The sequence below is a fragment of the Spermophilus citellus genome, assembly GCF_964194105.1.
Source record: "Spermophilus citellus genome assembly, chromosome: 4".
Classification (NCBI taxonomy): Eukaryota; Metazoa; Chordata; class Mammalia; order Rodentia; family Sciuridae; genus Spermophilus; species Spermophilus citellus.
In genome coordinates, this window is record NC_138185.1 from 117,414,724 (window position 1) to 117,442,158 (window position 27,435).

Consider the following 27,435-nt stretch of genomic DNA (forward strand, 5'->3'; position numbering starts at 1 on the left):
TTCCCCCTTTTTAACTCCCTCATCTTTGGTGATCCCTTAGAAGTGCACATTCAAGGTTAAGTAGAACTTAACATTTAGCCAGATATAATGGAAAAATACTTGGCATGGGAATAACAGCAGGTGTGTGCATAGGCCAGTTTACCACCTTGAACTAATTGTGAAATGTGTGGCAAATGATTTCACCCCAACAGTTTCAGTCTCTGCATCTCTGAACCTGCAGTGGCTCCTCCCCAGGCTCCTGGGTTCTCTAATCCATCTCATCTTCTAAACTGACTGCCCTTGAGGACAAATCAGACACTGAACAAGAACCACAAGCAAATACTCCTTTGCCACTCCAGAGCTTGCTCAAGGCTCTTTATCAGGCAGAAAAGGTCATCCTTAAGCCTCCTGTGGTCTGGAAGTACTTGTGACAAGATTCTTACTGTAACAACTTCCTTAAAGAGACTGCAGAGCTCTTTATTACTCACACAATAGCTGAGCCGATAGGAACAGAACAGTAACACCCCTTGAAATGTGGGTGGCATCTACTTCCTGGTGGTTGTCAGGAGAGAAGATATTCGCTCCCACCAAAATCATGTGAAAAAGAGGCTTCATAGGACACTACAGCCAGCCTAACAGTCTGCTTAAGCTGAGGGTCAGAACGGACTTGAGATTGGTAAGGTCTGGTCTGGCTAGAGAAGAGGGTGGTCAAGAGAAGAGGGCGTAATGGGCCAGGTCAGAAAGCCAGGGGTTATGTATCAGGACTGTGGTGGCATCTTTATGCAGCCAATGTGTTCTGAGCAATGTTTGTAGGAAGTAGGGTTGGGGTCCCTGAGTGGGGTGGAAACCAAGCCCACCATCAGGAGCAGAGCAGAGATAGTCAGAGGGCCTCAGGAAGCCAGTGGTAGGATTTGCAAGTGGCAGTAACAGCAGCAGGAAGATTTAGGAAGTATTGGGGACAGCAGGTTAATAAAACCTTTGACTTAATGGCTGGCTGCATATGGACTAAATATAAAGGGGACCTGACTAGAAATATGAATGCACAAATTGCAAAGCATACAGAAATGTGAGAAAAGTGAACTTAGACACTAATTTGCACCAAGATGCACAACATCTAGACACACATGATGCAGTGTTCTGTCACACAGTAGATGCTCAGGAAATAATGTAAGTCCTTTTCTTCCACTGCCACCCCAGAGATCAGCTTCTTAGTAAGGATGAATCGATGTCATGAACTAGCATGGGCCTTGTCTGTCCATCTTTTATTAGGATAAATTCTAATTGTTGAATAAAGCTGTTCACATATATCCCATTAAACTATTTTCTGATTCCCAATTTCTTTACCTTTAAGTTTTGAAGTTAAGAACCTAGTCGGGATGTTCTGTGCACGTCACAGAATTTCTGAATTGAATGCAGCCTGTTAGCTATCTTGTACAGTCCAGAACCTGTGGCCAGTCCAAACAGGAGCATGCTTGGAGCCCTGAAGACTTTGACTTAAATAACATTGTGCTTCAGTGGCTTCTAAATAGGAGCAGTGACAGATGAAGGCCACGACCACTTAAGTGATCCCTAGATGCACCTCTTTGGATGGGACCGAGATAGGTAGGCGGATCTCGCCACGCCTGCAGGCAGCCGCCACGGAGAACTCGCTCGCTCCCCCCAGGTCAGCAGTGGCTCTGAAGAGTGCTACGGAGGACAGCTGAAGTCAAGGCTGCAACTCACCTCGGACCTGCGGCCCCAGCCCTTCGGTAGGCTGGGCGTTCTTTTTCTCCCCGCACGATGACATCATGTGGTTGGGGTTGAGTCGCTCCATAAAAACGGCGGGGGGGAGCCAGGAGACCGAAAAGCAGACGTGCTAGCCACGGCTCCCGGCTACGCGCGCGCAGTCCTGGTGCGCGCCCCGCTGGCTGCGAGCGCTGCGCGGCGCTGTCCGAAAGCAAGTGGCAGTCGCCAGCTGCCGACCGGGAGTCAGGAGCCACCGGCCAGGAGCAAAAGATGCCCCACCACAGCCTGCGTGCAGCGACTGTCCTCCTGCTGGTGATCTTGAATCAGCAGCCTTGCAGCCCAGCCCCGCTGAATGGTGAAGTTTATCTTTTTTTCTTCCTCTCTCCCTTCCTTCTTTCCTTCCTTCCTTCCTTCTTTCCATTCCTTCTTTACCCCACTCAGCCCCACCTGGACAGGATTTCCTGCGGGGCTCTTAATGATAAAGTAAAATTATTGCTGGGGGAGCCGGGAAAGCAGTGTATGGAATAACACATTTTAAAGAAAGGATGCCCAGTTTTCCTTTGCTGAGGTTGAATGGATCCAGAAGCACTTTGTCTTTCTAATGGTGCTTTTTTGCCATCTGATCTCTGGAGATGTGGCTTGGGAACTCGCTAAGCAGGGAGGAGAGACCGAACCAGGATTTAAAGTATCGCACCTCTAATCCACATGCAGACAGTAGAGAAGAGACTGGGCATCTGAGTGGTGTGAGCACCAGGAACTGTTTGCTGCCGCTCTACTGCACAACCCTCAGACAGTAGTAGGGTTTTTGTCGTTATTTGTTTGTTATCTCCAAGTCAAGGGGATAATGCATCCCATTGTTAAACATTGTTTTTCTCCAGGAGGATTCTATTATCTTGAATGTACAGTATGTGCACACACACATGCACACACACGTACACCTTATTTATAATTGTAATTAGGGTGCTTTACCTGGAAGTGCTGGAGGCTGAGGGTGCAGAATGGAATAGGAGGAGGTGGAGGTGGGTAGCAGGACCTGCAGTGTGGGCTCAAGTCCAAGGCCATGTTAATGAATCACTTGGAATAAGAAAAGGATAGCACTAAGCTCTTACCCCTCTCTCCATCAGCTGGATGAGCACTTTTCTGGGGAGTAGATGGTGACTTTTGTGAAAGAGTCCTGGGTAATCGATGAGAGCTCCTACCCTTGACAAAGTTTGTCCCAAATTGTGGAGACACTTGTGGGTATGACAGTTCCTGGACCCAGGCTGGGTTGGAACATTTGTAGAAGAACCAAGAGGGATTATAATGGCTGAAAATCAATTCTCCCTGGCTAAGCAGTGGTGATGGGAAATTGGTCCTGCTCAGCAGCATCAGAGCTCCAAGCCTCCTTTCCTCTTGGAGGTCATTGTGCACATGGGGAAAGGCAAGGAGCTGGGTATGAGTAGCTGTGGGATTGCTTTAAAGTAACTTCTAATCTTCTGGCTGGCATGATCTGCTTAATATAATTTCCTTCATGTGGGAGAGACAGAATGAAGGAGAAAGGAGTTACATAAAAGTGGAAATTAAGTTTTTTGAGGGATTGGGGAATTGAACCCAGGACCTTGTAAATTCTAGGTAAGCACTCTACCACTGAACTCTATCCTTGGTCCAGAAATTAATTTTTTAAACTGCAAACTTTGGCATAAATTTTCCTCTCAAGGAAGCTGTTCTGAGACTGAAGTTCGCTAGAATTCTTTTCAGTCTCAAGTTGATTCAAGAGAGAAAGGCCATTCATTGGCCACCTTTCCTTTCTGAAAGCTCATTGCTTCCCTTATTTTGGGGAGCTGCTCCCTAGTCTCTTCCTTTTCTCTACCTCTCCTTTTCTCTCTCTTTCTTTCCTCCCCTTCTCCTTGGCCCCTCCCTCCTCATTCTCCAAGTTGAGGTGAGGGAAGTTTGCAGTAGAAATCCTGACCTCATCTCACACTGATTAGCCAGCCTACCTACCCCTAGACTCTGAGAACACAAGTTGTTCCCCCCCCCCCCCCCGTTATTTATTGCTTTGCTATGTTGTCTTTTTGACTGCCTCAGGAGACAAGGTCAAAGTAAAATTCACTGAGGTGTATAGAACATCAGCATTAACACAAGGTTGGGGTAAAGGGGCTAGCTGAGTAATAGGGTCAAAGTGTGATCTGCTTTCTGTGGAGCATTGAAGCTTCCCTCAGTTGGCACTGAGGAATGTCCAAGAAAAACAGCTGGGGCCAGGGGAGGATGGGATCATGATCTCCAGGTTCGGGAGAAAACCTTGGAACTCTTGGTTGCTGTTGCTAAGGGGCATTTCAGTGAATTCTGGAGAGTCTGCTCTGCCTGAACCTGTTCCGGAGAGCTGGGAAGTCTTTGGCTGCTGGACGACAGATAATGGTTACTCATGGAAGGTTCTAGCACCCAGGACAGAAAACAGGCAGGTCCATGCACCCCTGCCCAAATCTTCATTTTCCCATGGCATCCCCTCCAGGGCATCTCCCTGCCTAGCACCAACAGGGTATGCAGGTTCTAACAGGCATTGGCTGAGCTGCCCAAGTCTCCTGGAAGAAACAGATGAACTTTTGAGGAGGAGAATGATTTTCCTCTGGAAAGGAACTACTCCCTCAGGAAGCCAGTGAAGCCTTGGCTTAAAGTACCTTGTAGGGTCAGTTTAATATTGTTAAAATTCCTGCCCCTAAAGCTAGAGGTGGGAAACCTTTACTGAGAAAGGTTTCTCAGTAAAGCAAACACTTCCACGAATGCGGGTGCACTTTCAGAATGGCTTCCTAAGGTTGGATTGGAGCTGCTGATGAGTCAGGGTGGACCCTGATCTCCACTGATGAACCCTACTGACTCTTCTGACTCACCATTCCTACCTTCATTTTACAGTGAGGCTTCTCCCCTCCCTATGTCCCTCCTGACACTACCGTTTGTACCTGAGACACTGAGTCCTCAGGGTCAAGCAGGGCTTGTTCAGAGAGCAGAGGACAGGAATTGCTGCTGCTTTTCAACAAGTCCCCAGTCCTGTGTCAGAGGCTTTACAGTCCCTGATGTACTCTATAATGTCTGTCTTGGAGTTTACCAGAGTATTATGCTGGTGCCTCATCTGAGAATGAGAGCTACAGTACTGGGGGAAACCTCAGCTTAGCAAGCTTTGGGGAGGAATAGTGGAAGATGTATTAAATCTGGGAGTTGATTTTGGGGCAGGTGCAATGCAACCTCCTGGCCGGTGCAGGGCTGCTCAGAGGCAGCAGATATTTTCTGGGGACATCCAGGATTTCTCTTTGGAAAGAGGATGAATGCCCCTCTTACTTGGGTTTTTACCTCTTGGACATCCATGTGCTCTGCCTGGCAAAGCAGCAATCATCTGGCTTCCTACCTCTGAAAACCATGATTGTATTTCAATGGTGGACCCTCAAACTAACAGTTAAGGAAAATTTTCCAAAAAAGGGTCCAATGTCTTCTCTGGGTTGGTTCCAAGGTAATATTTCTCTTTTCTCAACATTTCAGTGAAAGGGCCAGTAGTAAACTTGGGGGTTATATACAAGTTTGGTTTTCCCATGGAGGCAAAGAAATAGAATAGGACAAGAACAACAAAGTCCTCTTTTAACTATTAAAAATCACCTTTGGTTCCAGCAGAAAATGCCCCTGTGATAAATGACCAGATTGCATGCCAGTTAAGTTTTACTAGAAACAGAGAGAGAAAGGGGATGTGAGGTTCTTTCTTTTCCAGCGGTGCTCTCCCATCGCAGTTGGCGATGCTTGGAGAGAGGGGCCTAGAAGTTGCACCTCCCCTCATTGGACGTGTCCCCTGAGACACATGGGGATGCATCTCAGCTTGGGGCTCAGTCTTCTTCCAGAGCTGAAGAGGAAGGTGGGCAGGTAGGGTGATAGGCACACAGCTCTGCAATGACTTTTTAAAAATACATTTTTCATGTAGGAACAAAGGACCTGTATGTCGTAAAGGGTGTGGAGTGGGAGGTGGTAGGTGACTCTCTTTATGTTCCTAGCAGAACCACTCCTCCACGTTCTTACTGCCTCTGGGGATACTAACTCAGAGAGGGATGGTAGCTTTCTTAGAGGAAATGTCTCACATCTCTGATTAGTGCTTTGCTCTTTGTGTGCTGGTGTGTTCTCCAGGGTATGTTGAGTTGGGGGGAAAGCAAGATATAGAACAGAGCTTGCAGAAGGTTGATGTTTATGTGAGGGAAAGGGAGGGGGATATAAATACAGACATGTGTGGCAATCCTGTGTAAAGGCTCACAGTCCATTGATAAACCAGGTGTCCCATGGAAACAGGGAGCAAGGGTGGGGGAAGAGATTTTAATGAATGGACCCTCTGGCTGCTTTAGGTTTTTTGAGCCATGTGAAAGTATTACCTATTTGGACAATTACATTTTGGATTTTCTAAGATATCTGGGAGGCATTTATTCAGGAACCCATGAGGGCTGGGGCTGTAGTTCAGTGGCAGAGCACTTGCCTATCTTGTATGAGGCACTGGGTTCAATCCTTAGCACCACGTAAAAATAAACAAATAAAATCAAGGCATGCTGTCCATCTACAACTATTAAAAAAAATTGAAAAAGAACACATGAGCCCTGCATGAATTCCCCATCCTGAGCCCACAAGTGGAGTACAGTTGTTCTGAGAAGCTGAGGTTCTGACTTAAACTCAGAAGTCTTAAGTTTTGGGTATCCACCTCCTTTTCAATCTCACCCATTTCAAAACAAAATCTGTCATGTTTTCCCTAACTCCTTCAGTTCAGTTGTACTTACTTGTTTCCTTTTGTTCTTTGTAGGATCCAAGTGGACCTATGTTGGTAAGTAGAGATTTTTAAATATATATTTTTAAGGAGATGGTAGTATTTAATGCAAACCCAGAAACTTCATGCTTTTAGGGGATCAGAAAAGTTGTGCTGGTATTGTTGAGAGAAGGGATGAAGGCATCCCCAAGGGACGGTTCCACAAGAGGGTGACACACTGCATTTCCCAACACGGATAGCCTGCTCTGTGCACTTGAGCTGGGAGCCACAGGGTTAAGGCTTCCAGATTCCTACAGGGATTTCTACCAAACCTTTGGGTACCTCCAGACTGCAAGGGCACTGGGCAAGAGAGAAACTTGTCTCCTCATAGGACATTTTTCCTACAATAAACAAAGAATAAAGGACTCCTTTCTGAAAGTTTGGCTCAGGCCCTAGAACTTGAGCTGTCAGTGTATCTGGAATTAACTTCCTGTTTCCATCTTCATAAGCAAGTAATGGATGAGGGGGTGATGGTTGGTCCTTGGTAGAGGAGGGATGCTGTCTTACATGGAGAGAGGAGCATTAGGTATGCCCCAGAGTTTCTGTGGTTCAATAACATGTAGTCACTCTGGCAGGCCTGCAAGATAGGCAGCTCCAGGTTGGCTTGACCATGTCATTGCACTGAATTGTCACTGCAGTGAATGTTGTCATTGCTGGAGTGGGAATGGGAAGCCAGGCACCTGTTCCTCTGGCAAGTACAAGAAACTTAACAATAATGTTTTGTTAGGGACAGTGTCATAGAAGATACACAAGATATATTGTTCTGGAGACTGGAACTGACCACACTGGCCCAGGAGGCATTTGAAGCAGGCAGAGTTATGCTGCCAAAGTTAAAGCTATGAGATGCAATGGCTGTGGGGTGGCGACAGTCAGGGAAGTTGATTACAGCAGTGGACACATAGTCCAGGGAAAGCCCTAACCTTGATTTTCAAAGGTTAGCCTTGGGGTGTTTACTAGTCCAGGAGGTGTAGAAAAGTCACTGAACTGACCAAACAGCTACCTGGCTCTGGCATTGTATAGCTCCATTATTGCTAATGTCCCTAATGTTTTGATATGCAAAGCACATTGCTGAATGAGTATGTAATTAAGGGGTAGGCTGTAGTCTGTAACTTGGAATTACTTATAGTTCACAGTTGAAAGCAGAATATAAGAGGTAATAACAACATAATAAATAAATAGTTCGGTTCTCTGATTGCTCAGAGGGTTGAATAGTTAAGGAAGGCTTCCTGGAGGAACTGGTCTTTTCCCAAGGCCTTGGAAGATGGGGAGGATTCAATGAAGGTGGAGGAAGGTCTGTTGGTCGATGTGATAAGGACATCGAATGCGCAAAGGGAAGACAGAGCAAGGTGGCACTTGAAGGAAGCACATGAACAGGGAAGGAAAGGGCTGGGTGAGAGACCTCACAAAGGAAGAATCAAATGAGTTGGGCTGTGGACCCCTCTGGTGGGCTGTGTCTGTATGCTGATGGTGGGAATGTTTGTGACCTACACAAAAAAGGATGGGTCCTGAATTCTGGGCCTTAAACAGTATGATCTTCTGTGAGTCGTGTGAGCCTTACCTTCCTCTCTGAATCTGGTGCGGAGGGGAGTGGGCTATGTCTGTCTAGATCAGTGTTCATCAACTGTGGCTTGGGGTTACCTACATCAGAATCACCTGGAATGCTGTCCAAAAATGCATATTTTGGAGCCTCAGTCATGATAGGCTGGAGAGAGGGGGGTAGGGGACTGCAAAAACTGCAGTCCCCAAGCGATTCTTATCTTATGAATGCTTTGTTAGAGGACCGCTGACCACATGGTTCTCAAGATCTTTCTACCCCACCTCTTCTACTGGAAATCCAAATCAAGTCTTTGCAGGGCTCCCTGCCTCTCTGTTACAGCCCCCCAGGCAGAATGAGATGTTTATAGGGAACAGAGAGTCACTGTTTCTAGGAGTGGGAGGAAAAGATTTGCTGCCACCTGTGACACAGTGTTCTTCCATGAGGGCTTCTCTAAGCAACCCTATCAACTGGTCCAGAGCATTTCTTTCTGACCACTGGCCCTGGCCAGACCTCTGCCCTTCTGCCTTGTTCAATTAGAGCAGCTCTTTGTTGAGGAAGCAGAGGGCAGAGTCTGATGAAGCCCGGACTTGCATGGGGTAAGCTCAAAAGCAATCTGGTTTTCATTAGTGAAATGGGTGCATGTGGTGTGGTCAGCCCTCAGAGGGACAAGTGGAAGAGGAAGATGGAGGATGGTTCAGGGGACAGACAGGTTGGGGCTGGTGGCAGGCCTGTGCTCCAAGTCATAGGTAAACAGAGGGCCCAGCATTGGTGCTGGAGGGCAGGGTTTCCAAGCAGCCAGGGCTGTGCTGAATGGGCAAGTCCAACCAAGTGCTACATGCTGGTTTTCCAGGGTACAGAACTCAGCTTCTGTGCAATGCACGTAGACAGTGCTGAGTCATCCTGCCTCCGGGCTTCCTGCTGCCTGGTGCACATGGTGGGGCTTCTGGAGGTGTGCGGAGAGGGAATTCTACCCCCATCCCCTGCATGTAGATCACCAGGCTGACACAGAGATGGCACCCCAAAGAGAGGAGGAGCTTCTGACAACGAAGATGGGGCAGCCCTGCCCAGAACTCCTCCTGGGTGACTGACACAGCATCTAAATATCTGCTGGGTTGAGATTTTCTCCATCATGAGAGAAAGAAAGACAAAAACCTATGTTTCCCCAGTCAAACCAGTGCCAAGTCAATTCTGGGGAGCCCTGGTGGCTTCTCCTATTCCAAACTGTGACTGCAAGTCATGCTGTCACATGAACTGAGGACAAACTCCAGCCTGCTAAAATGAACCTATGCTCCCAAACAGAATAGTAGGTGCTTAGTAGAGGGTGGGGGTGACCAGAAGGTGACCCAAGGAGGTGCTGTTTATGTTCAGGTCCTTGATATGACTGCTGTGTCAGGTTTGTGAAAATTCGCCAAACTGTTGGCTTATGATCCTTGCACTCATTTGTGTGTATATTAAATTCAATATAAGAGTTAAAAAGTTCCATCTAGCTGGGAGAATCATCCTTACCCTTATAGGGTTTTGTTTGTTTGTTTTAGCCCTCTCTAAGGAGGGGGGAAATTCCAGTGTGTTTGAAACAACAGGGTAACAACAACAACAACAACAAAAGCCTACATTGGAGCTAATGACCCAAAACCAGCACATGAGCAGAGGACAAGCACTTCGCTTCACTCCTGATAGTAACCAACAATGCTCTTTGGATGTGGGTTGGTTCAGAAAGAAACAAATACCACTATCTGATATAGATATAGGGCAGGTAAGAAAAGACAAATTTTAAAGGTGATAGGAGGGGAGAGGAACATGGATGCTGAGGCCTCTCCTGGATGGAGAGTGAGTCCCACCTCTCTAAGTTACCACCCCAAAGGGTATCCATGAGGCCAGCCACTCCATCCCATGCAGAGAACTCTGGGAACATGGGGGCTTTGCTGGGGCAAGGGGCTGGCAGCTGGCTGCAGTTGCTCACAGGGGCTCCTGCCCAGCTTCTCGGCTATGATGGGACTGGCCTGGGCTCTAGCAGGACTCAGTGTGACCCAGACAATGCCATGTACTCACACTGCTGTCCCAGATCCACTCCTTGGCTCCTCTCCTAGACAATAGAGTCTCCGTTGCAGTCTCCTTTGGCAACCAGTATGGGCTCTGTTACTGGGCAGAGGCCTTCCAAGAAACTGAGGCAGTGCTGCGGCCCCCCTTCAAACTTCGATTCTTGCGATCATGTCAGAAAGATTTTAGACATGTCACCAGAATAACGCATATGAGTTTATTAGAAGGGATTGGAAAGGGGAAAAGGGGACACTCTGAAGGGAAAGAATGGATCTTCTCAGGAGAGAGATGGCTTGCCCCTCCTGCCTTCCATTTTTATTGAAGGTTCCAGGGACATTTCCAGAGCTTTCTGCCCAGGCCCACTTCTTGACTTTTTTTTCCTTTCCTTTTCTTTTTTTAAATACACAATAGCAGAATGCATTACAATTCTTATTACACATATAGAGCACAATTTTTCATAACTTTGTATATAAAGTATGTTCACACTAATTCATGTCTTTATACATGTACTTTGTTTTTTTTGCATTACAATTCTTATTACACATATTTACCATAATTTTTCATATCTCTGTTTGTATATAAAGTAGGTTGACACCCAATTCGTGTCTTCATACATGTACTTTGGATAATGATGTCCATCACATTCCACCATCCTTGCTAATCCCCTGCCTCCTCCCTTTCCCTCCCTCCCCTCTGCCCTATCTAGAATTCATCTATTCCTCCAATGTTCCTCCTCCATACCCCACTATGAGTCAGCCTCCTTATATCAGAGAAAACATTTGAATTTTTGAGATTGGCTAACTTCATTTAGCTTTATCTTCTCCAACGCCATCCATTTACCTGCAAATGCCATGATTTTATTCTCTTTTATTGCTGAGTAAAATGCCATTGTGTATATATCCCATATTTTTTTTTAATCCATTGACTTTTGACTGACAGCAGGATGAAATCAGACTTTCAAGTCCCCACTGGTTATGATACCCATAGTCCCTTTGGCCCATCCTGACTGGAACCTGTTCTTAAAGATTTCATGGTGAAAGAGAATTATCTTTATCTCCTTGAGTTCAGGAATCTGGTTTGGGTAAGGGTCACAAAAAGTGCCCTCCTTGAGGGTAACTTGGCGTTCTTGTTATCAGCATTTTGGGCCTGCATTTCTCCTGCAGATAACAGGTAGTTTGCTGAGGAATGTGACACATATCCTGTCAACTTAAGCCAGGAAGGGCCGCAGGTAAATTGTTTTTTAAAAGAGAAAGCATGTGGGAGTCACACAGTGGGTCTTGTTTATAGAATTATTCCCTTAGCATGTTCTCACTGTTCCCGCCTGTCTGTTCCCTATCAGACTTCACGGGGGCAAGCCTCCTGTTCACGTCCCTCAGGTCCTGCAGCCCCCACCTCCACTCACCTTTTGTCCTCCATCTAGTGGAATAAGTTGCTCCCAGTGAACTTGCCCTGTGCCTCTGGACACCCTTTCTGACCCTTTCCCAAACACTAAAAGACTAGATGAAACACATGAAGGAGGCTAGGAGGTAAACTCTGCCTCCTGTCCTTTGCAGGGATCAACACACTGTGTGACTTCACCTTCGAATTGCAGTATAATGAGAAGGCCTTAGATCCAAAGGAAAAACTGAAAATGGCAGTTAGGGAGCACATGAGATTAAAGGATGGTTTAATGAAGGAGGGCTTTTCTCTTTCTCAAAGGTGAATATCAGCCAACTCAAACACACCCGTGGCCTTCTCCCCTGCTCCCAGCTGCCATCCAGGAGATGAATGAGACACCCATAGCACTCTTTGGAGAGCTGGAAAGGGTCAGACTTGTGTTTCATACTAGGGAACTGAATCCTTATTCCCTTGAGAGTTGTAATGTGACCTCCTATCATTTATTAAATCTGGGCTATAGTTCCAGTTACTTCGAATTCAAGTTGTGATATCCAGGATCTCTTTGCATCTGGCCTACCCATTTGTAATTATTTCTCATCTTTCCTGAGTTGGGGTGTATGTGTGTTCTGGAGGATCTTGGCCTATAGCTGCTGAAATGCCTGCCTGTTAGTGTTCACAGTTAGCCTTGCCAGCTAAGGAAAAGAGATAGGAACTAGCACTTGTTCCTTAAGACATATGTGGTGGCATGAGGGGCAGGCAGGAAACCAGGGGGAAGAAGTGGGAGGTGTAGAGACTCCCAAAACAGGCAGACCACTATGGGACTATCTGCTAGGCTGGTCTGAGCTTTGATTTCACTGAGCTCAGTTCCTCAGCTACAATTGGGGTTGTAGATGATTCTTAAAGTGTGGTCCCTGGACCAGCAGCTTCAGTTTCACCTGGGTCTCCATGTGTGGCTGTTAAAATGCAAATTCTCAGCCCCATCCTAGGTCTACCTACTAATCAGAAACTTTGCGGGTGTCCCAGTCATCATTTTAGCAAGCCCTCCGGGTGACGCTGGTGTGCACTCAAGTCTGAGAACCAGCCTAGGTCTGTGGCAAGGATCAAATCAGATCACCCACAGAAAGAGGCCAACACAATGCTAATCGCCACTTTCCTTGCCTTCACGGCACAGAGCTATGGTGTAGATGAAATTGGCTAGTATGTGGGGAAAGGTCTCATAACCCTAGAGGACCAATCACAGGAGAGTTCTATTAATGTTAAGAAAGGTTTGGCTTCCTCACACTTTTCTGAACTGTTGAGTTTTCACCGCCAGGAGGAACTTCTTTTATAATGCTGAACAAACAGGGCATTTCCTTTCTGAGAATGAAAGGAATTGAACAAAACACCAGGGCTCCAAGCTCTTGTCCCAAGAGTGTCTCAGGCCAGAACATTCTCTCTAACTTTGTCCTTCACACCATGGTGAAGTTGGACCTAATCTCTCTGGTGCCTTCCTGGTATCTAGGGTCCAGGTACCTGACTATATGACCATGTCCACTTCAGCCATGTGACTGGGCTCCTAGAGGGCAGGCACCCCCTGTTTCCTGGCGCAGGCCGCAGGGGCTGACTCTTGGGTTAAGGTTCAGGAATGGAGGCTTGAGCCTGGGAAGGAAGCTTGGGCTGGCTATCAGGGCACTGAGCTGCTTAGACCTAGCCTCACACAAGGCCCTCAGCAGCCCAGCACAGGAAGAGAGAAGCCTGAAGTCTCCTGTGAACTCAGCCTAAAGAAAGCTTTAGAGCAAAGGGGCTAAATTCAGAGCAAGTGTGTGATGAAGGTGGCTTCAGACAGGGACTAGGAAGTCTGGTTTCTAGAAGGAAGAGAAGGAATGAGATTGTTTTGGCAGGAGCCTACAGTCTCTGAGGGAACCAGAACCTTCTTTCCTTGTGGGTTACTGTGTTCTTTTACAAGGTAGCACCAGAGTGCAGGTACAGACAGCACTGTGGACCCAGGAACAAAAGTTAAGCTCTTCCAGGCCCATGCCATAGACCAAGAGAGAGGCAGCACCTGCCATGATCAAGGAGCCCATTTTATTGATTCTAAGATGCCTATTTTGGGGCATCTCTGAGATGGGATAGATCTTACAATCAATGACATCTAGAAGCAATGAAATATGGTAGCTGTTCCACAAACACTGAGAAGCATGGTGCAGATGCTTACAAACACACAGGGGCTGAAATGATTAATTAAGTCATGAAAACAATGAAGGCAAAGATGTAAAAATAATGGCTGATATGTACTGTGTCCGGCAACATACAGGAACAGTGGGGAATCATATTAGATTTTTTAAATTTTTATTTTTTAAGTTGTCCCTGGACCTTTTTTAAAACAATTTATTTATATGCAGTGCTGAAAATCAAACCCAGTGCCTCTTACATGCCAGGCAAGCACTCTATCACTGAGCCGCAACCCCAGCCCTAGATTTTGAACTGTAGCTTTTCCTACCTCTTGGTCAATTCACAGTTCACATTTGCTTTTTGGTAGTAATGGGTCAGTATTACAAATATTATAGCAAAGTAATTTAGGTGCTGTTCTTTTAGCTTACAAAACTATCCCTTTAAGGAGCAAGCTTTCCAATTATCTGTCAAGTATTTGATTTATGCCAACCAGGAAGGAACAAATACTAGCTGCCACCTCCTTGTGTCTATAAAGGTTGACTCAGAACTGGAATTACGCTAAATAAAATAGTTCGTTTAGCTGACCTTAACTTTTAAAATGATTTTGCAATCCTTAGCATGTGACTAGATCAACTGCATGAACTCTGGGCAAAATTGAGGAGACCTGTCCAGCCCTCGTAAGGACACCTGCAGGTTTAGGGCAAGAGGTACATGCTGTCCCTCCTTCCAGGACACAAGGTTCAGGAAAACCTCAGGATGAGAGATTTACCTACTGCACATATGTGATGTTGGCAAAGGAGGCCTGGGGCTTTCGCAGGGTGGTCCTTCCTTGGTCATTCATCTTCTAGAAAGTGTATGAGAAGTAGACAAAGAAGAAAAGGTGTTCCTCAAGGTTGTAGAACAAAGACATTTTGTAAGGCAGTCAAAGTCAGTCATTCGAATGACTAGTTCCCTTTTTGGCTTTCACAACCAGGAGCAAATTGGTAGCTTCAACTTCAGTAAATGACTATTTTTGTATTTTTAAAAATAGATTAATATATATGAAATAATTTAAAAGTTCTCATTTGTTATTAATCAAAAACATGTAAAATCAAGGTTTTTAGTTCACCTGAGATAATTGGTTCACATTCATTCCACAAATATTTATTGAGTGATTACTAAAAGCAAGTGTTGGGTTAAAGAAATAGGATGGTGTTAAGGAAATGATGAACATGCCCTGGTCCCTTTCATTATGGGACTGAGAGTCTGGAGAGACAGCAAGTGAGCAGGGCTTTACAATACAGAGGAGAGAGACCTCACTAGTGTTTTGGAGAAGGACTAGAGGAGGTTTCTGGAGGAGGGGATTCCAAACTGAGTTCTGAAGGACATGTCAGAGCTATCCAGACAAAGTGCAGGGAATAGAAAGCCATTTGGGACAAATGGACAACTAAGGCAGTGATCAGCCAGGAGGCTGGTACATGCTGGGGATTCCCTCAATGAGGAAGGAAGGGGCTGGGGAGATGGGTGAGAGCTGGAGCATGAGGAGCTCCTGAGCCAGCCGGGGAGGCAATAGAGAACTGCTGGAACATTCTAAGTAGATGACATGATGGCAAAGCATTTTAGAAGGATTATCTTGGCTGCAGGGTGGAGAGGGGTTGAGTGTAAACCACTGGAGGAAGGAAATGCAGAGGGACACGGGAAGGGGGATGGTGGCTCTGAACCAATGGGAAGGGCAATAGGTGTCCTGATGTATTGGTATCATTTAGCCTGAAATGTAGACAGCTAACACCATCATTGGCTCGTGCAGCCTGCCTGTGGGTGAGTGCCCATTTTCATCTGGGTTTCACAAAGCATTCATATAGGCCTAGAAGGGCCCTGACTGGGGCTGGGGATGCCAATGTAGTCAACCAAGTCCTGCCCCATTTAGAGATGAGGCCAGGAAAACTCAGAGTCACAGTGGCCCAAACAGAACACAAAGGGCAGAGCTAGAGCTCTGTCTCCTGATGCCACCTGATGCACTTCCCCAGGCATGTGGCAATGCTTATTTTATGCCAGGCATTGTGACCCCTACACAACACATCATGCCACTGAGGAAATACAGGATTAAAAAAGTAAACAATGTAGATTTGTCAGAGACAAATTAACTCGCTTTTCTTCCCCTCATCAGGATAAAGGGCTTGGTGGTTAAAGAAAACACAATAGACTTAATACCTATTGACATAAACAAACATCTGATACAGCTCATTGTGACACATTCATGGGAAATGTGGATCAAAAATCAGTGTAGCTGCTAGTGAAAAAAAAAAAAAAAACAGTGGAATCCAGGCATTGTTACCGTCTCTAGTATACAACTGGGAGAGATGGCAGGACTCCTCTTGGAACAATCCTGAATCATGCCCTTTATGGTGCATTAGCAATGGACAAACTGCAGGATGAAGGGTTGGCATGGGTGGGCACAGGTGGGGGACGTGTAATTTTAGAAGGAAGGGTAAAGAGACATGCCAGGAATGTGGATCAAAGTGAGAGAGGCTGGCTTGTAGGGCCAGGAGTAGTGATGTGGTGAGCAAATTCTGTACTATGTGACTGAGTGAGGCCAGAGTGGGGCCGCAGAGGCTGATGAGAGAAAAGGGCTTGCATGCCCACCTCCCCATTCACATGGGATCTACATTGCTAGCCCCTCGGGTCCCTCAGATCTACATTCTTAGCTATATCTCCCCCTCACACACTCATACCCCATCTTCTTAACTCCAAGTGAGCCTCTCAGCTGTTTTCTGGGTTACATGTATGTGTTTAGGTCTTACTGCTTGGAGCTGTGCTCAGCAAAAGACTCCTCTGAGCTTCCTGTTGGCAGGTCCCCAAGAGTCTCCCACCCTTAAACCTTTCCCTGCAACTTGTCTGTCGGCAAGGTTAAGGTAGGGAAGACCCCCATGTCTAATTGTGAAGATATGACCAGTCAGAAATCTTGTTATGCCTTGGAAAGAGGAATTGAGAACTGCATGAACTGAATACCATCCTTTCACATAACTGCCCCATGAAGCACAGCACTTATTGGGTCAATAACCAAGAGCTTGCTTAATGAATTTGTCAGATTATCGCTGGAGAATTTTCTCCCCTCAATAGCATGTTTTGTTTTGCTACATACACAGCAGTTCTAGGGATTCTGAGGGGCCCGAGGGGCTAGCAAGGAGCCACTTGTACCCTAAGAAGAGTTATCCAGAAGGAGGGTGTAACTGCCCAGCATGTGAGGTGACCCCCTCCCCACAGGGGCTGCACCAGCCTAAGGGAGGTACTTGAGAAACATTTGTTGATGAAAGAGGAAAGAATGGTTTATTTCTCTATTAATTTTTGGCTCTGGACTCAGAGAAGGAGCCAGGGAGAAGGTGACACTTGATCTCAGTTGGTAGGATTTCAGATAAACCAGTCTGAAACGAAATGCCACATCACCATGCATATCTTATTAGAAGTAAGAAGAGACACACAGGGAATCCTAGATTTATTTCTGGTGAAGTAAAAGGGCAAATGTACTCTAAAAGGTTGGAAACCAGCCTAGAAAGAAAGAAAGAAAGAAAGAAAGAAAGAAAGAAAGAAAGAAAGAAAGAAAGAAAGAAAGAAAGAAAAAAAGTGTGAATCAAGACAGTTCAGTTCAGAAAGTCCTGGGAACTGGCGTTATGAGAGTCTGTTTTACCTACACATTATTCTTATACTTTGACATTGATTCTGTGCAGCTGCCCTAGGTGATGACGGTTGTTGCCTCCACTTTGTAAGTGAAGTTCTGAGAACCAAAGAAATGTGCCCAAGGTCACATAGCTAGCAGGTGGTAGAGCTGTGAGTGGCAGCTTGGCTATATGATTCCAAGGCCCTTGACCTTCCTATTTCCCTTCACATCTTTCTGGAAAAAGACACTTAGAATTAGCCTAGATGAAGGTCTTCAGTATGAAAAGAATTACCAAGAAGCTAGTTTTTTCAAAACCCCAGAGTAGCTTTAAAAAAAAACAGTAATAGGGCTACAGGTTAATTATCAAAATGGACTTTTTTCCTCTCTCCGTCAGGGACTTGTGTATGTCAGGCAAGCACTTTACCACTTACCACTGAGCTATATCTCCAGCCCTTTTAAATTTTTATTTTGAAACTGGGTCTCACTAAACCACCCTGGTTGGCCTTGAACTTGTGATCCTCCTGCCTTAGCCTCCCAAGTAGCTGGGATTACAGGTATGTGCACTGTGCCTGGCATGTGGAAGCTCTTAATTGAGGCTTTGGTTGACATCAGGTTAATGTTCACAGGCCAGTCCACATTCACTGTAGTTCAAACTCCAACCTGAGAACTGCAGAAAGTTTATTTCTTTGATCAGATCCCCTCTTTTCCTTATTTCCAGACTCCCCAGGGACTGTTTAAGGGAATGTTTATAAAATCACAAATCCCTCCATTGCCGATTCTTCTTCCAGCTCTAGACACTCACCCAGGTCTTATCTGTTGGTGCCTCTCACCACTTTATAACTCCTACCACTGTCCAGGCTGTGGACACTCCAAAGTGTGTTGAAAGTTGCTACAGTGGAGACTGAGAACTCTCATGAGCAGTATGGCTTTGGGCATGACATTCAATCTCTTTTTGGCTCAGTTATATCATCTATTAAATAAGTGCATAGTACCTTTATCATAGTGTTATTATGCAGAAAAATAACTATAATAACTCTGGTCCATGGGCCAAGTCCAGCCTACCACTGTTCTTGTAAATAAAATTGCAGTGGCCCACAGCTACACTCATTTGTTTACATCTTCTCTGTGGCTGCTTTTGTGCCACACTAGCTAGAATTAAACAGGGACAGAGACTAGATAGCTTGCAAAGACTCAAATGCTTACATTCTGGCCTTTTAAAAAATTTTTAGTTGTTGATGGTGCTTTATTTTTATTTATTCATTTATATGTGGTGCTGAGACTCGAACCCAGTGCCTCAGGCATGCTAGGCAAGCACTCTACTGCTGAGCTACAATCCCAGCCCACATTCTGGCCTTTTATAGAAAAAGTTAGCCAACCCTGATAAAGAAATATGCCCATCATACACTAAGTGCTCACTAAATGGCAGCTTTAAAGAAAAAATATCCCAAATTCACTAGGTCTCAGAATTTAACAAAATTTGATTGATACAAGGCAACTACAACCTCAAAATGCAAACCAGATATATCTGTAATCAGTTCTTCCCCAGGGTGATGATCATATCCTGCCTCCTCAGATGGCATGAGATGGTGCCATCCTGTTTTAGGCATCAGCCTTATTATTGTGGACTGGATTTGTTCTCTGTTCCTATAGTCAGAGTCCCACTCTTCTTTTCTGCCAAAGATGATTGACAGTAAGGATATCCAATTCCTTCAAGAAAATCTCCTTTGAAAGTGGTATCTGGTCCCTTCTTCCACATGGACCAGGTGGGGCAACCACAATATGATAAAATCAGCCTGGAACTTCTGAGCCTCTACACCATGGACATTTGAGTATGTTTCTTGGTTGTGGGGGCTTCCCTGTGCATCATAGGATGTTTTGCACTATCCCTGGCCTCTACCCACTGTGTGCTAACAGCATCTCCCAGTTGCAGGGGCCAAAACTGTCTCCAGATATTGCCCATGTCCCCTAAGGGGCAAAATTGCCCCCAGTTGAAAACCACTTGACTTAGTTAAAATAACATCACAGGGGAGGCAACAACAATCTGGTCTAGCATAGTCAAAATTCATATTTTAAAAAAGTATTCTTTGTAAGGGCACAGACCTGATAAAGACATACCCAATTTTATCATTGGATCACTAAACAGAATGCCGGGCATCTGGGCCTGCAGTGTCAGGATTTGAAAATCCACAATTGGAGCTACATGTCCCCACAAATTCTGGGTAGCTGCCTGCCTTGAATCTATTTAACTAAAAAGGGGTTTTGAAGCTCTCCCTACCACCACACAGAAAGGGCCCCTCACCAAGATGTAGAATGCGCTTATGAGCCCCTGGCCCTGCCCTTGCCCAAGCCAGCTTCCCAGCTTCATCATTTTCCCATCCAACTCCACCTCTGATGACTGGAAGAAACTGTTGGTGGCTTTAAAATGATAGCTGATTCACTTTTCTTTCCGCCCATTCTCAGTGATTCTCTTTTGTGGGCTGGACATGGGGGTTCAGAGTCAGAGCCTTGCCTTCAGCAGGCTGATAGCTGAGGGGGAAGCAGACACATACACAGGTATTTCGATGGTGCAGATTAAGTGCTATGATAATGTTCACTGGTGCTTTGGAACACAGAGGGGATGGATGACTTCAATTTGGGGGTAAAAGTGTCTGTCAGCAAAGTCCTACCTGAAGAGCTAATTCTTTTAAGACAGAGGAGTTGGTAGGGCAAGGAGAACGTATGTTTATGTGTGGGAGTGGTATGTTATAGGGATGAGGATGTTACCCCATTGCCAGCAATAGAGGCCTTAAGAAGCAGGTGAGAAAGAACACAGAGCACAGGGAGAGGCCCAGGAGGGCAGCAGCCTAGTATTTGCAGACTGGTTTCGGGGATGGTTTTCCATGGGTCTGTCCTGTTTCTTCAGTACATCTATGAGCAGAGGTGCTGACTGCTTTTGTTCCAGACTCTTTTCAAGGATTTCTTTTTCATAGCAAACAACCTTGAAAAATAGAGATAAGATCTCTCTCCAAGGCAGAGAGCTGATTTGGTTATTGCCAGTATGATAAAGATGGTGTCTTCCTGGAGGACCGATGTTGGATGGGTTTGCTAGACTCCCCCTTTAAAAAACTGAGGTTTCCTAAGCTTCCAGTTCCTCTGCCATCATGCTGAGTGGTTGGAATATACAGGCATCACCTGGCCCTCATTATATCATTTTGGGGAACTGGGCCTTGGGAAACTGGCAAATCTTACTCTTGTGAATATTTAACTCTCTTTTGTCTCTGACCCAGGAGTCCCATGTCGTCTTTCAGTGTCCATGGAACTGTGGCAGACTCACTCATGAGGTTGCAAGTAGGATAAAATCTTTGACCATCTACAGTTTTTGACAGATGGTAGTGGGGAAAACAAAGCCTGCAGAAGTGGGTAGGGTCGTGAGGGTCTTGTGACCTGCACAATAGAGCTTGGGACTTATCTGAAAGCTTGAGGAGCTTCTCAAGAACTGTCAGTAAAGTAATGCCAGGATCTGGTGTGCATTGGTGTGGAGAATGGAGGACTGGAGGGGAGCCTGAAGCCATGGGCTAAGGAAGGGTACAGTCAGACAGCTGTGGGATTGAACAGGGGCTGTGCCTGTGGGGAGAAAGCATGGCCACATTTAAAGCAGAAATTCACATTGTCCTTGAGAGCATGTTTCTCTGATACAGGACTCAATCCAGATAACCTATTGCATTTATCTGTGGTGTTTCTTTTGACCTTTCATGCCCTTGACATTGCAAAGGATGTAGACTTTGTAGCAGATAGTGCTTAGATCTTGTAGAAGGTCCCTCAGTTTTGGAAAAGCAGGTGGAATGCATTGACATGAATACCACAGAAGTAATAAGAAATATATCTTTCATGATGCACCACATCAGGAGGCACACAATTGTCCCACAATGGCACACAGTTGTTCCATTATTGGTGATAACCTTGTTTATACCGTTAAAATGTCTGCTGGGTTCTAACATCAAATGTTACCATTTTCCACTTTATAAACAATAGATTATCTGTGATAAGATCTTTTGAGACTGAGTATAGAAATTTGAATATTGATTATATATTAGATAACAGTATAATATTATTAAATTTCCTGACTGATAATTATATTGTAGTTATATCAGAAAATGTCCTTGTTCTCAGGAGATGTATGTTAAAGTATTTAAGTATGACAGGGCATCTTATTTGTAGCTCTCTCTCTCAAATCATTTAGAAATAACAACAAGAACAGAGACGGGGGAGGGGCGACAGGTGTACAGGCAAATATGGCAAAGTGTTCTGTTAATTGGCAATCATAGATGAAGAGTGCATGGAAATTCATGGTGCTATTCTGATAAATTTTCCATACATTTACATTTTTTTTCAAAATAAAAAAGTTTTAAAAAGACAACCTAAAAGGATAAATTTGTTAGGTCTCAGGACCTGGAAATGGGGGATGAAAGAGAAGAGAATAGTGGACTGACTATGATTCCTAGGTGGTGCCTGGTATTACCAGCTGAGATAGACCACTTGGAAGGAAGTGGAGGAAGTTTTCAAGGGAAGGTGGGGGAGGAAAAGATGGTGAGTTAAGTTATTTTTAAAAGATTATCTGTTTCCCTATCTGATTCCTCTATCAGCCATGTCTGATTTCAGGATTACCCCCAATGAAGTGTCCAGAAGGCAAGAAAGAGGTCCTGAGCAGGGCTAGAGATGGTATTGGAGGTATAGGAGGGAATAATATCATCCCCAGGGAGTGTATGTGTGAGAACATGAGAGGGCCAAGGATAAAACTCTGGGACAAAACCACTGCCCCCAACATTAAAAGACAGGTAGCCCCAGAGATGAGAAGAAAGAAGAAGGGGAAATGGGAGAACAACTCAGACAAAGCAGTGTCTCCAAAGGAGAGGAGATGTTTTGTTCAGAAATTAAAATATGCCACTAAAAAAAATAAACAGAAAGATCAGAAGAGTAGTGGAAGGGGATCAGGGGAAGGGGGAGGGAGGTCCTGGGGAAATTAAATGGAGCAAATTATGTTATATGCATTTATGAAGATGCCACAATGAACTCTACTACTATGTATAAGTATAATGCATTAATAAAAATTTTTTTTAAAAGAAGAGGAAACAATAGGCTTGGAGGTAGATAGAGCACTAGGTCAAGGCTGCAAGGGAAATGGGGTAGAAGAGTCAATTTGGATTCAGTGGGAAGTGGGCATGGTGTAGGGTGAGATCTGAGTCGGAAGTGGTGCAGAAGTGAGCACGGGCAGTTCTTGTAAGATGCGTGGTGCAAACAGGGAGAAAGAAACCAGACCAGGAGTGAAAGGGGAAGCACTTGCTTAAGTAGACAGGTATTGAAAGTCCACAAGGAATAGTTCAAGGCCACATTCAATTTACATATCCAGACTGTTCCCTAGGTCTAAATGCCAGTCAAGCCTCACAGCCTCAAACATTTGACAAAATGAGTGCTGAGAAGGTGGATGGGGAGAGGCAGCGAGGGAGGGAGAGGAGAGCAGTTAGTGGGGTGTCAGTATCCAGACAGCTGTACCCATGATGAGAAGCACCTGTGACATTTTCAAATCTCTCTGTGCCAGGGAAGCAAGCCTGTCACAAAGGTAGCCTCTGCCCACAGTATTTAGTCTCCCACCGGTTTCTTTTCAGTGCAGGGGAACATTGCAACACCGCCTTGTATGGAGTACGCCTTTATTATCATGATTATTATTATTTAAGTTTTCCCTTTCCACTCAGGAGTTTGTAACAAATAGCCGAATTGACCATAGCTTCTTGTTTTCTAGAAACCATATTCTTTCCTGCCGACTGCCTCTTGGATCCATTCATAGCTTATTTTCTTTCTTTCTTTCTTTTCTTTTTTCTTTTTTTTTTTTTTTTTTTTTTGGTACTGGGGATTGAACTCAGAAGCACTTAATCACTAAGCCACATCCCCAGGCCTTTTTATGTTTTATTTTGAGACCAAGTCTCACTAAGTTGCTTAGGGCCTTGCTAAGTTGCTGAGGCTGGCTTTGAACTCACAATCCTTCTGCCTCAGCCTCCTATAGGTGTGTGCCACCACACCTGGCCACAGCTTATTTTCCAAAACCCAAATGGGAGAAACACCAATGTTTTATTTCAAACAGCAACTATTTTACAGAAAATTAATAGCAATTTAACCACAGATATTTAGATGACACTAAAATGCACCCCTAAGGATGGATAAGCAAATTGTGGTGTAGACTTAGAATGGTATATTATTCAGCCATAGAAAGGAATAAAGTAGAGATAAATGTTACCATAAAGATGAACCTTGAAAACTTGCTGTTAAGTGAAAGAAGTCAGCCACAAAAGGCCACAGACTATATGATTCTATTTACATAAAATATCCAGAGTAGGCAATCCCATGGAGACAGAAAGTATATTAGTGGTTGCCTGGGGCCGGGAAGAAGGAGAATGGGGAGTGACTATTTACTAGATTTAGAGATTTCTTTTGAGATGATGAAAATGTTCTGGAACTAAATAGTGGTGATGATTGCATAACATTTTGAATATACTCATTGTTACTAATGGCAGATTTTGTGTTTTATCTATTTTACCACAATAAAAAAATTAAAACAGCAGCCTTTCTCTGGCACAGAAGAGAAAAAGGCTCAGGCTCCAACCTCAAGGCCTTGGATTAGGTGAGGGCTTTGCATTCACCTGAGCATGCACAGGTGACTCAGGCCTGCCTAGTTTTCAGTGTCAGGCAATTACCACTTTAGCAACTTGTTTAACTTGTTAGTAGTTTATTGTTGTTGTTGTTGTTGTTTTTTAGTTCAAGGACCATTTGCTGAACCCTGGCGTGCTGGGCTCTGTTGCAGGAGGCAGTTAAACACAAATGAGTGAAGGAAGTTGCCCTTTTAGTGCAGTGCTTCAGCCCTCAGTGAATGTCAGAATCACCTGGCCTCTGTGTTCAATGACAGATGCTGGCAGCCACCCCCAGAGAGTCTGGTGCAGTAGGTCTGGGATGTGGCCCAAGAATCTACATTTCTAATAAGTTCCAAGGTGATGGTGGTGGTGATGATGATGATGATGATGATGATGCTGCTGCTGCTGCTGCTGCTTGTCTGTGGACCACACTTTGAGAACAACTAGGCTATTGGAGTAGAAAGATAAAGTATTATTTTAATAAGGGTAGGTGCTACAAGGAAGGGGTACAAAGGGCTCTACAGAGCACAGAGGAGGGGGAAGAACTCCTGCCTTAGGAGGTGAGAGGGTGTTTGAGGGAGATGTGAAGCACTCCGTGTGTCTGCAGAATGCAAGCAGGTTGGCTCTTTGGAATAGAAAGGAAAGATGGGAGCAGGCATGGCACAGTCCAGGAAGATGGCAGGGTTTCTCCCTGATGAAAAGACTCTAAGCAACAGGTCATAAGGATGTAGGAGGGTGGCCAAGATGGAGAGGCAAAAGCAAACAGATTGTGCCATTTATCTTTGGCAGCCTGGAAACCCACCCTCCTCCCTTTAAAAACCTTCCTTCCAGGAAGAACCTGAATGAGGCCTTGATGCCTGAGAGTGAATGTTTGTGGAGCCTCCTCCCCCCTGGAGTACTCCCCCAGGGCTGGCAGGAGTTGATTGGCAGCACCAGACTCACAGCTCACTCCTTCCCCACTCCCCCAGCCTGTGCCACCAGCCCCCACCACCAAGGCTGAGCCAAAAATGATGCCAAAGTGGCTTGGGGGCATTTTTACAAAGCCCAAGTTGATTCCTTCTCCTCAAACTGACCCAAACAACAATTGGAATAATAAAAAGAAAACTTTGAGATAAAGCAGATTAAAGCATCTCTGAAAAGGAGTCTTTTTTTAAAAAAAAAATTGATCTGTATCATAAATACAAGGAAAAAGAACTAGCCAACTATGACTAGTCCAGCTTCAAGCTTTATTAATAATGAGCCCTCTAGCCCTGGCTGTCTGTTTGGGCCCAGGCCTGATTCACTTGTAGCATTAACAAAGGCAAAGCTCCACAGCGCGATTCCTTGACCTCTGTTTGTAAATAATACGATCATAAGACCTCATCCATCAATTATTAACCCATCCTACTGGCAGCCTCCTTCCCTTCTGGGAAGGATCTTGGGCTTTGTGGCTGTGCCTTTCCGTCACTTATGGGGTGCGAAAACAGGCAGAGTTCAGCAGATTGTGGACTGGGGGGGATTAGAATCCAGCCAAGGTAGACATTATGGGAACTGCGCCGACTGGATTTTTATGAGAAAGTATATGTCTTTTAATCAATTTCAGAAGTGAACTGTAGAGCTGTAAAAGTATTTAAATGTATTTTTAAATATTCAAACAACATCCTGAGGATATATGGTTTTGAGATGGATTTAGAGAGACATGAAGGCTGTCTTGCCCTCTGAATAGGATCCTGTGGCTTAGTTGTGATCTCTGTGGTTCCAGCTATAGGACCAGGACTGATGGATGAGCCCCAGTAGCCCCAAAATAATCTCAGCAGGAGGGAGGTACCAGCCCCCCCCCCAAAAAAAAAGATCTTCCCAACAGGTGTACATGAGCAGGTGCCAAATGATTCCTGCTCAACCCTGTCATAGAGCAGGGACCCGCCTTGGCAAAGGGAAGCCAGATGGATCCCACATTCTTTCAGAGTTAGTGCTTCACATACACCTAGAATATACCAGCTTGCAGCAGGGCTCTGAGTCCCCTGGGCCCTCCATCTGGAATACGATTCCTCAGGTTTCATCCCATACTTTTAAGTCTCAGCCTCCTGTAGGAAGCCTTCCTGTATCACTTACCCAGCAGCAGTTTCTCCATATTCTTCAAAACAGTCTAGGTTTAATTTCTTCACAGCATTGGTTGTAGACTGTGATTATTTTCTTTGTGTATTGACTTAGTTATTTTCTTATTTGTTATTCATTAGCAGTCCATTCCCTTGGAATGTAAACTCCACAAGGACAGATACTATTTCTATTTTGTTCTCCATCATATTCAGCACTGAGTACAGTACTTGACACATAGTAGGCCCATTTTTTGAAGAAATAAATGAATTAAGTCACAAATTAAATAGTACTCTAAAGTGACAAGTAAAGATTTTTTTATTTAACCTGTGGATACTCATTTTTATTGCAAACATAATCTATTTTATTAAATGTGCATTCAAAGTTGCTACACAATCTTTGATCACTTTCATGTAAACACACACACCAGGACTTTTATTGTGGTCAGCTCTCTGTGCAAAACAAAATAATCCAAAACTTTTGGGAGACTAGCCAAAACAAATTTTGGCTATTGGTTGGAAAAAAAAGGTATGCTGACATCTGGAATGCGTCACCTTTGCCACTATGGTTTTATCCTTTGGGCAAGTTTTAATCTGATTGCATTTCGGTAGCCAGCAGGAGCCGTGCCCTAGAGCCAGCTCCCAGACAACCGTCTGCCTTTAGCATTCACACAGGCACCTCAAGTGACCACCTCAGAGAGGGTGACTACCAAGAAATGTCAGGGGGCAGTAGGCAGCTCTGAGGAACCAATTTCAAAAGGATCCAAGGTCAACCTCAAAATTGAATGATGCTGAAAGCTGCATACTGTTGTTGGCCCAGACTCTATCAGATCCTTCCAGGTCACAAACAATGTTTATTTTCATTAAAATTTTAATTATTCTTGAGCACTAGGATGTATAGTGAGAAACAGTAATAAAACTGTGCCAATAATTATATACTTCTTGTCTTCTAAGGAACTCTACATGTGTTTATTATTATAATACATGTTATAATATATACATGCCAGGATATAAATATAAGAAATTACTTAACCCATAATATTTTCATTTACCTCCTACCATGTCTGAAAACAGGTTATACAGTAAATAAAAGTATCTTTCATTTAATTGCATTTTCCCAGGGCAAGAATAAGGCCATACATATGTACAGAATAAATACACTTACATTAGAGAGAAATGAAACAGGAAACTTTGTATAGAAAGAAACTTAAAAGACATATCAACCATGATATGTCATCAAACATGAACCTTATTTGGATATTGATTCAAGCAAACTGTTAAAATATACTTGTGAGACAATCAGGGAAATTTGAACACTGGCTATCAGATGACATTGAGGAATTAACTTTTTTTAGATATGAAAATGATTTTATGATTTTTAAAGACCTTTCATCTTTAGTGATATGTAAGCATCAGTAGATTTTCTTCTAAATAACCTGGGGGAGGGGAAATAGATGGAGTAGGGA

The 27,435-nt window shown here is 44.6% G+C and overlaps 1 protein-coding gene across 1 annotated transcript in view; it reads left to right on the forward strand.

The window, feature by feature from the left end:
- Positions 1-1,700: 1,700 nt before the first annotated feature.
- CA12 (carbonic anhydrase 12) overlaps positions 1,701-27,435 on the forward strand; it is a 52,558-nt gene continuing 26,823 nt past the window's right edge. Inside the window, exons 1-2 of the mRNA XM_081290652.1 lie at positions 1,701-2,059; positions 6,500-6,520. Of these exons, the coding sequence (XP_081146778.1) occupies positions 1,975-2,059; positions 6,500-6,520 (106 nt within the window). The 5' untranslated portion in view covers positions 1,701-1,974. The remainder of the gene's footprint in view (positions 2,060-6,499; positions 6,521-27,435) is intronic.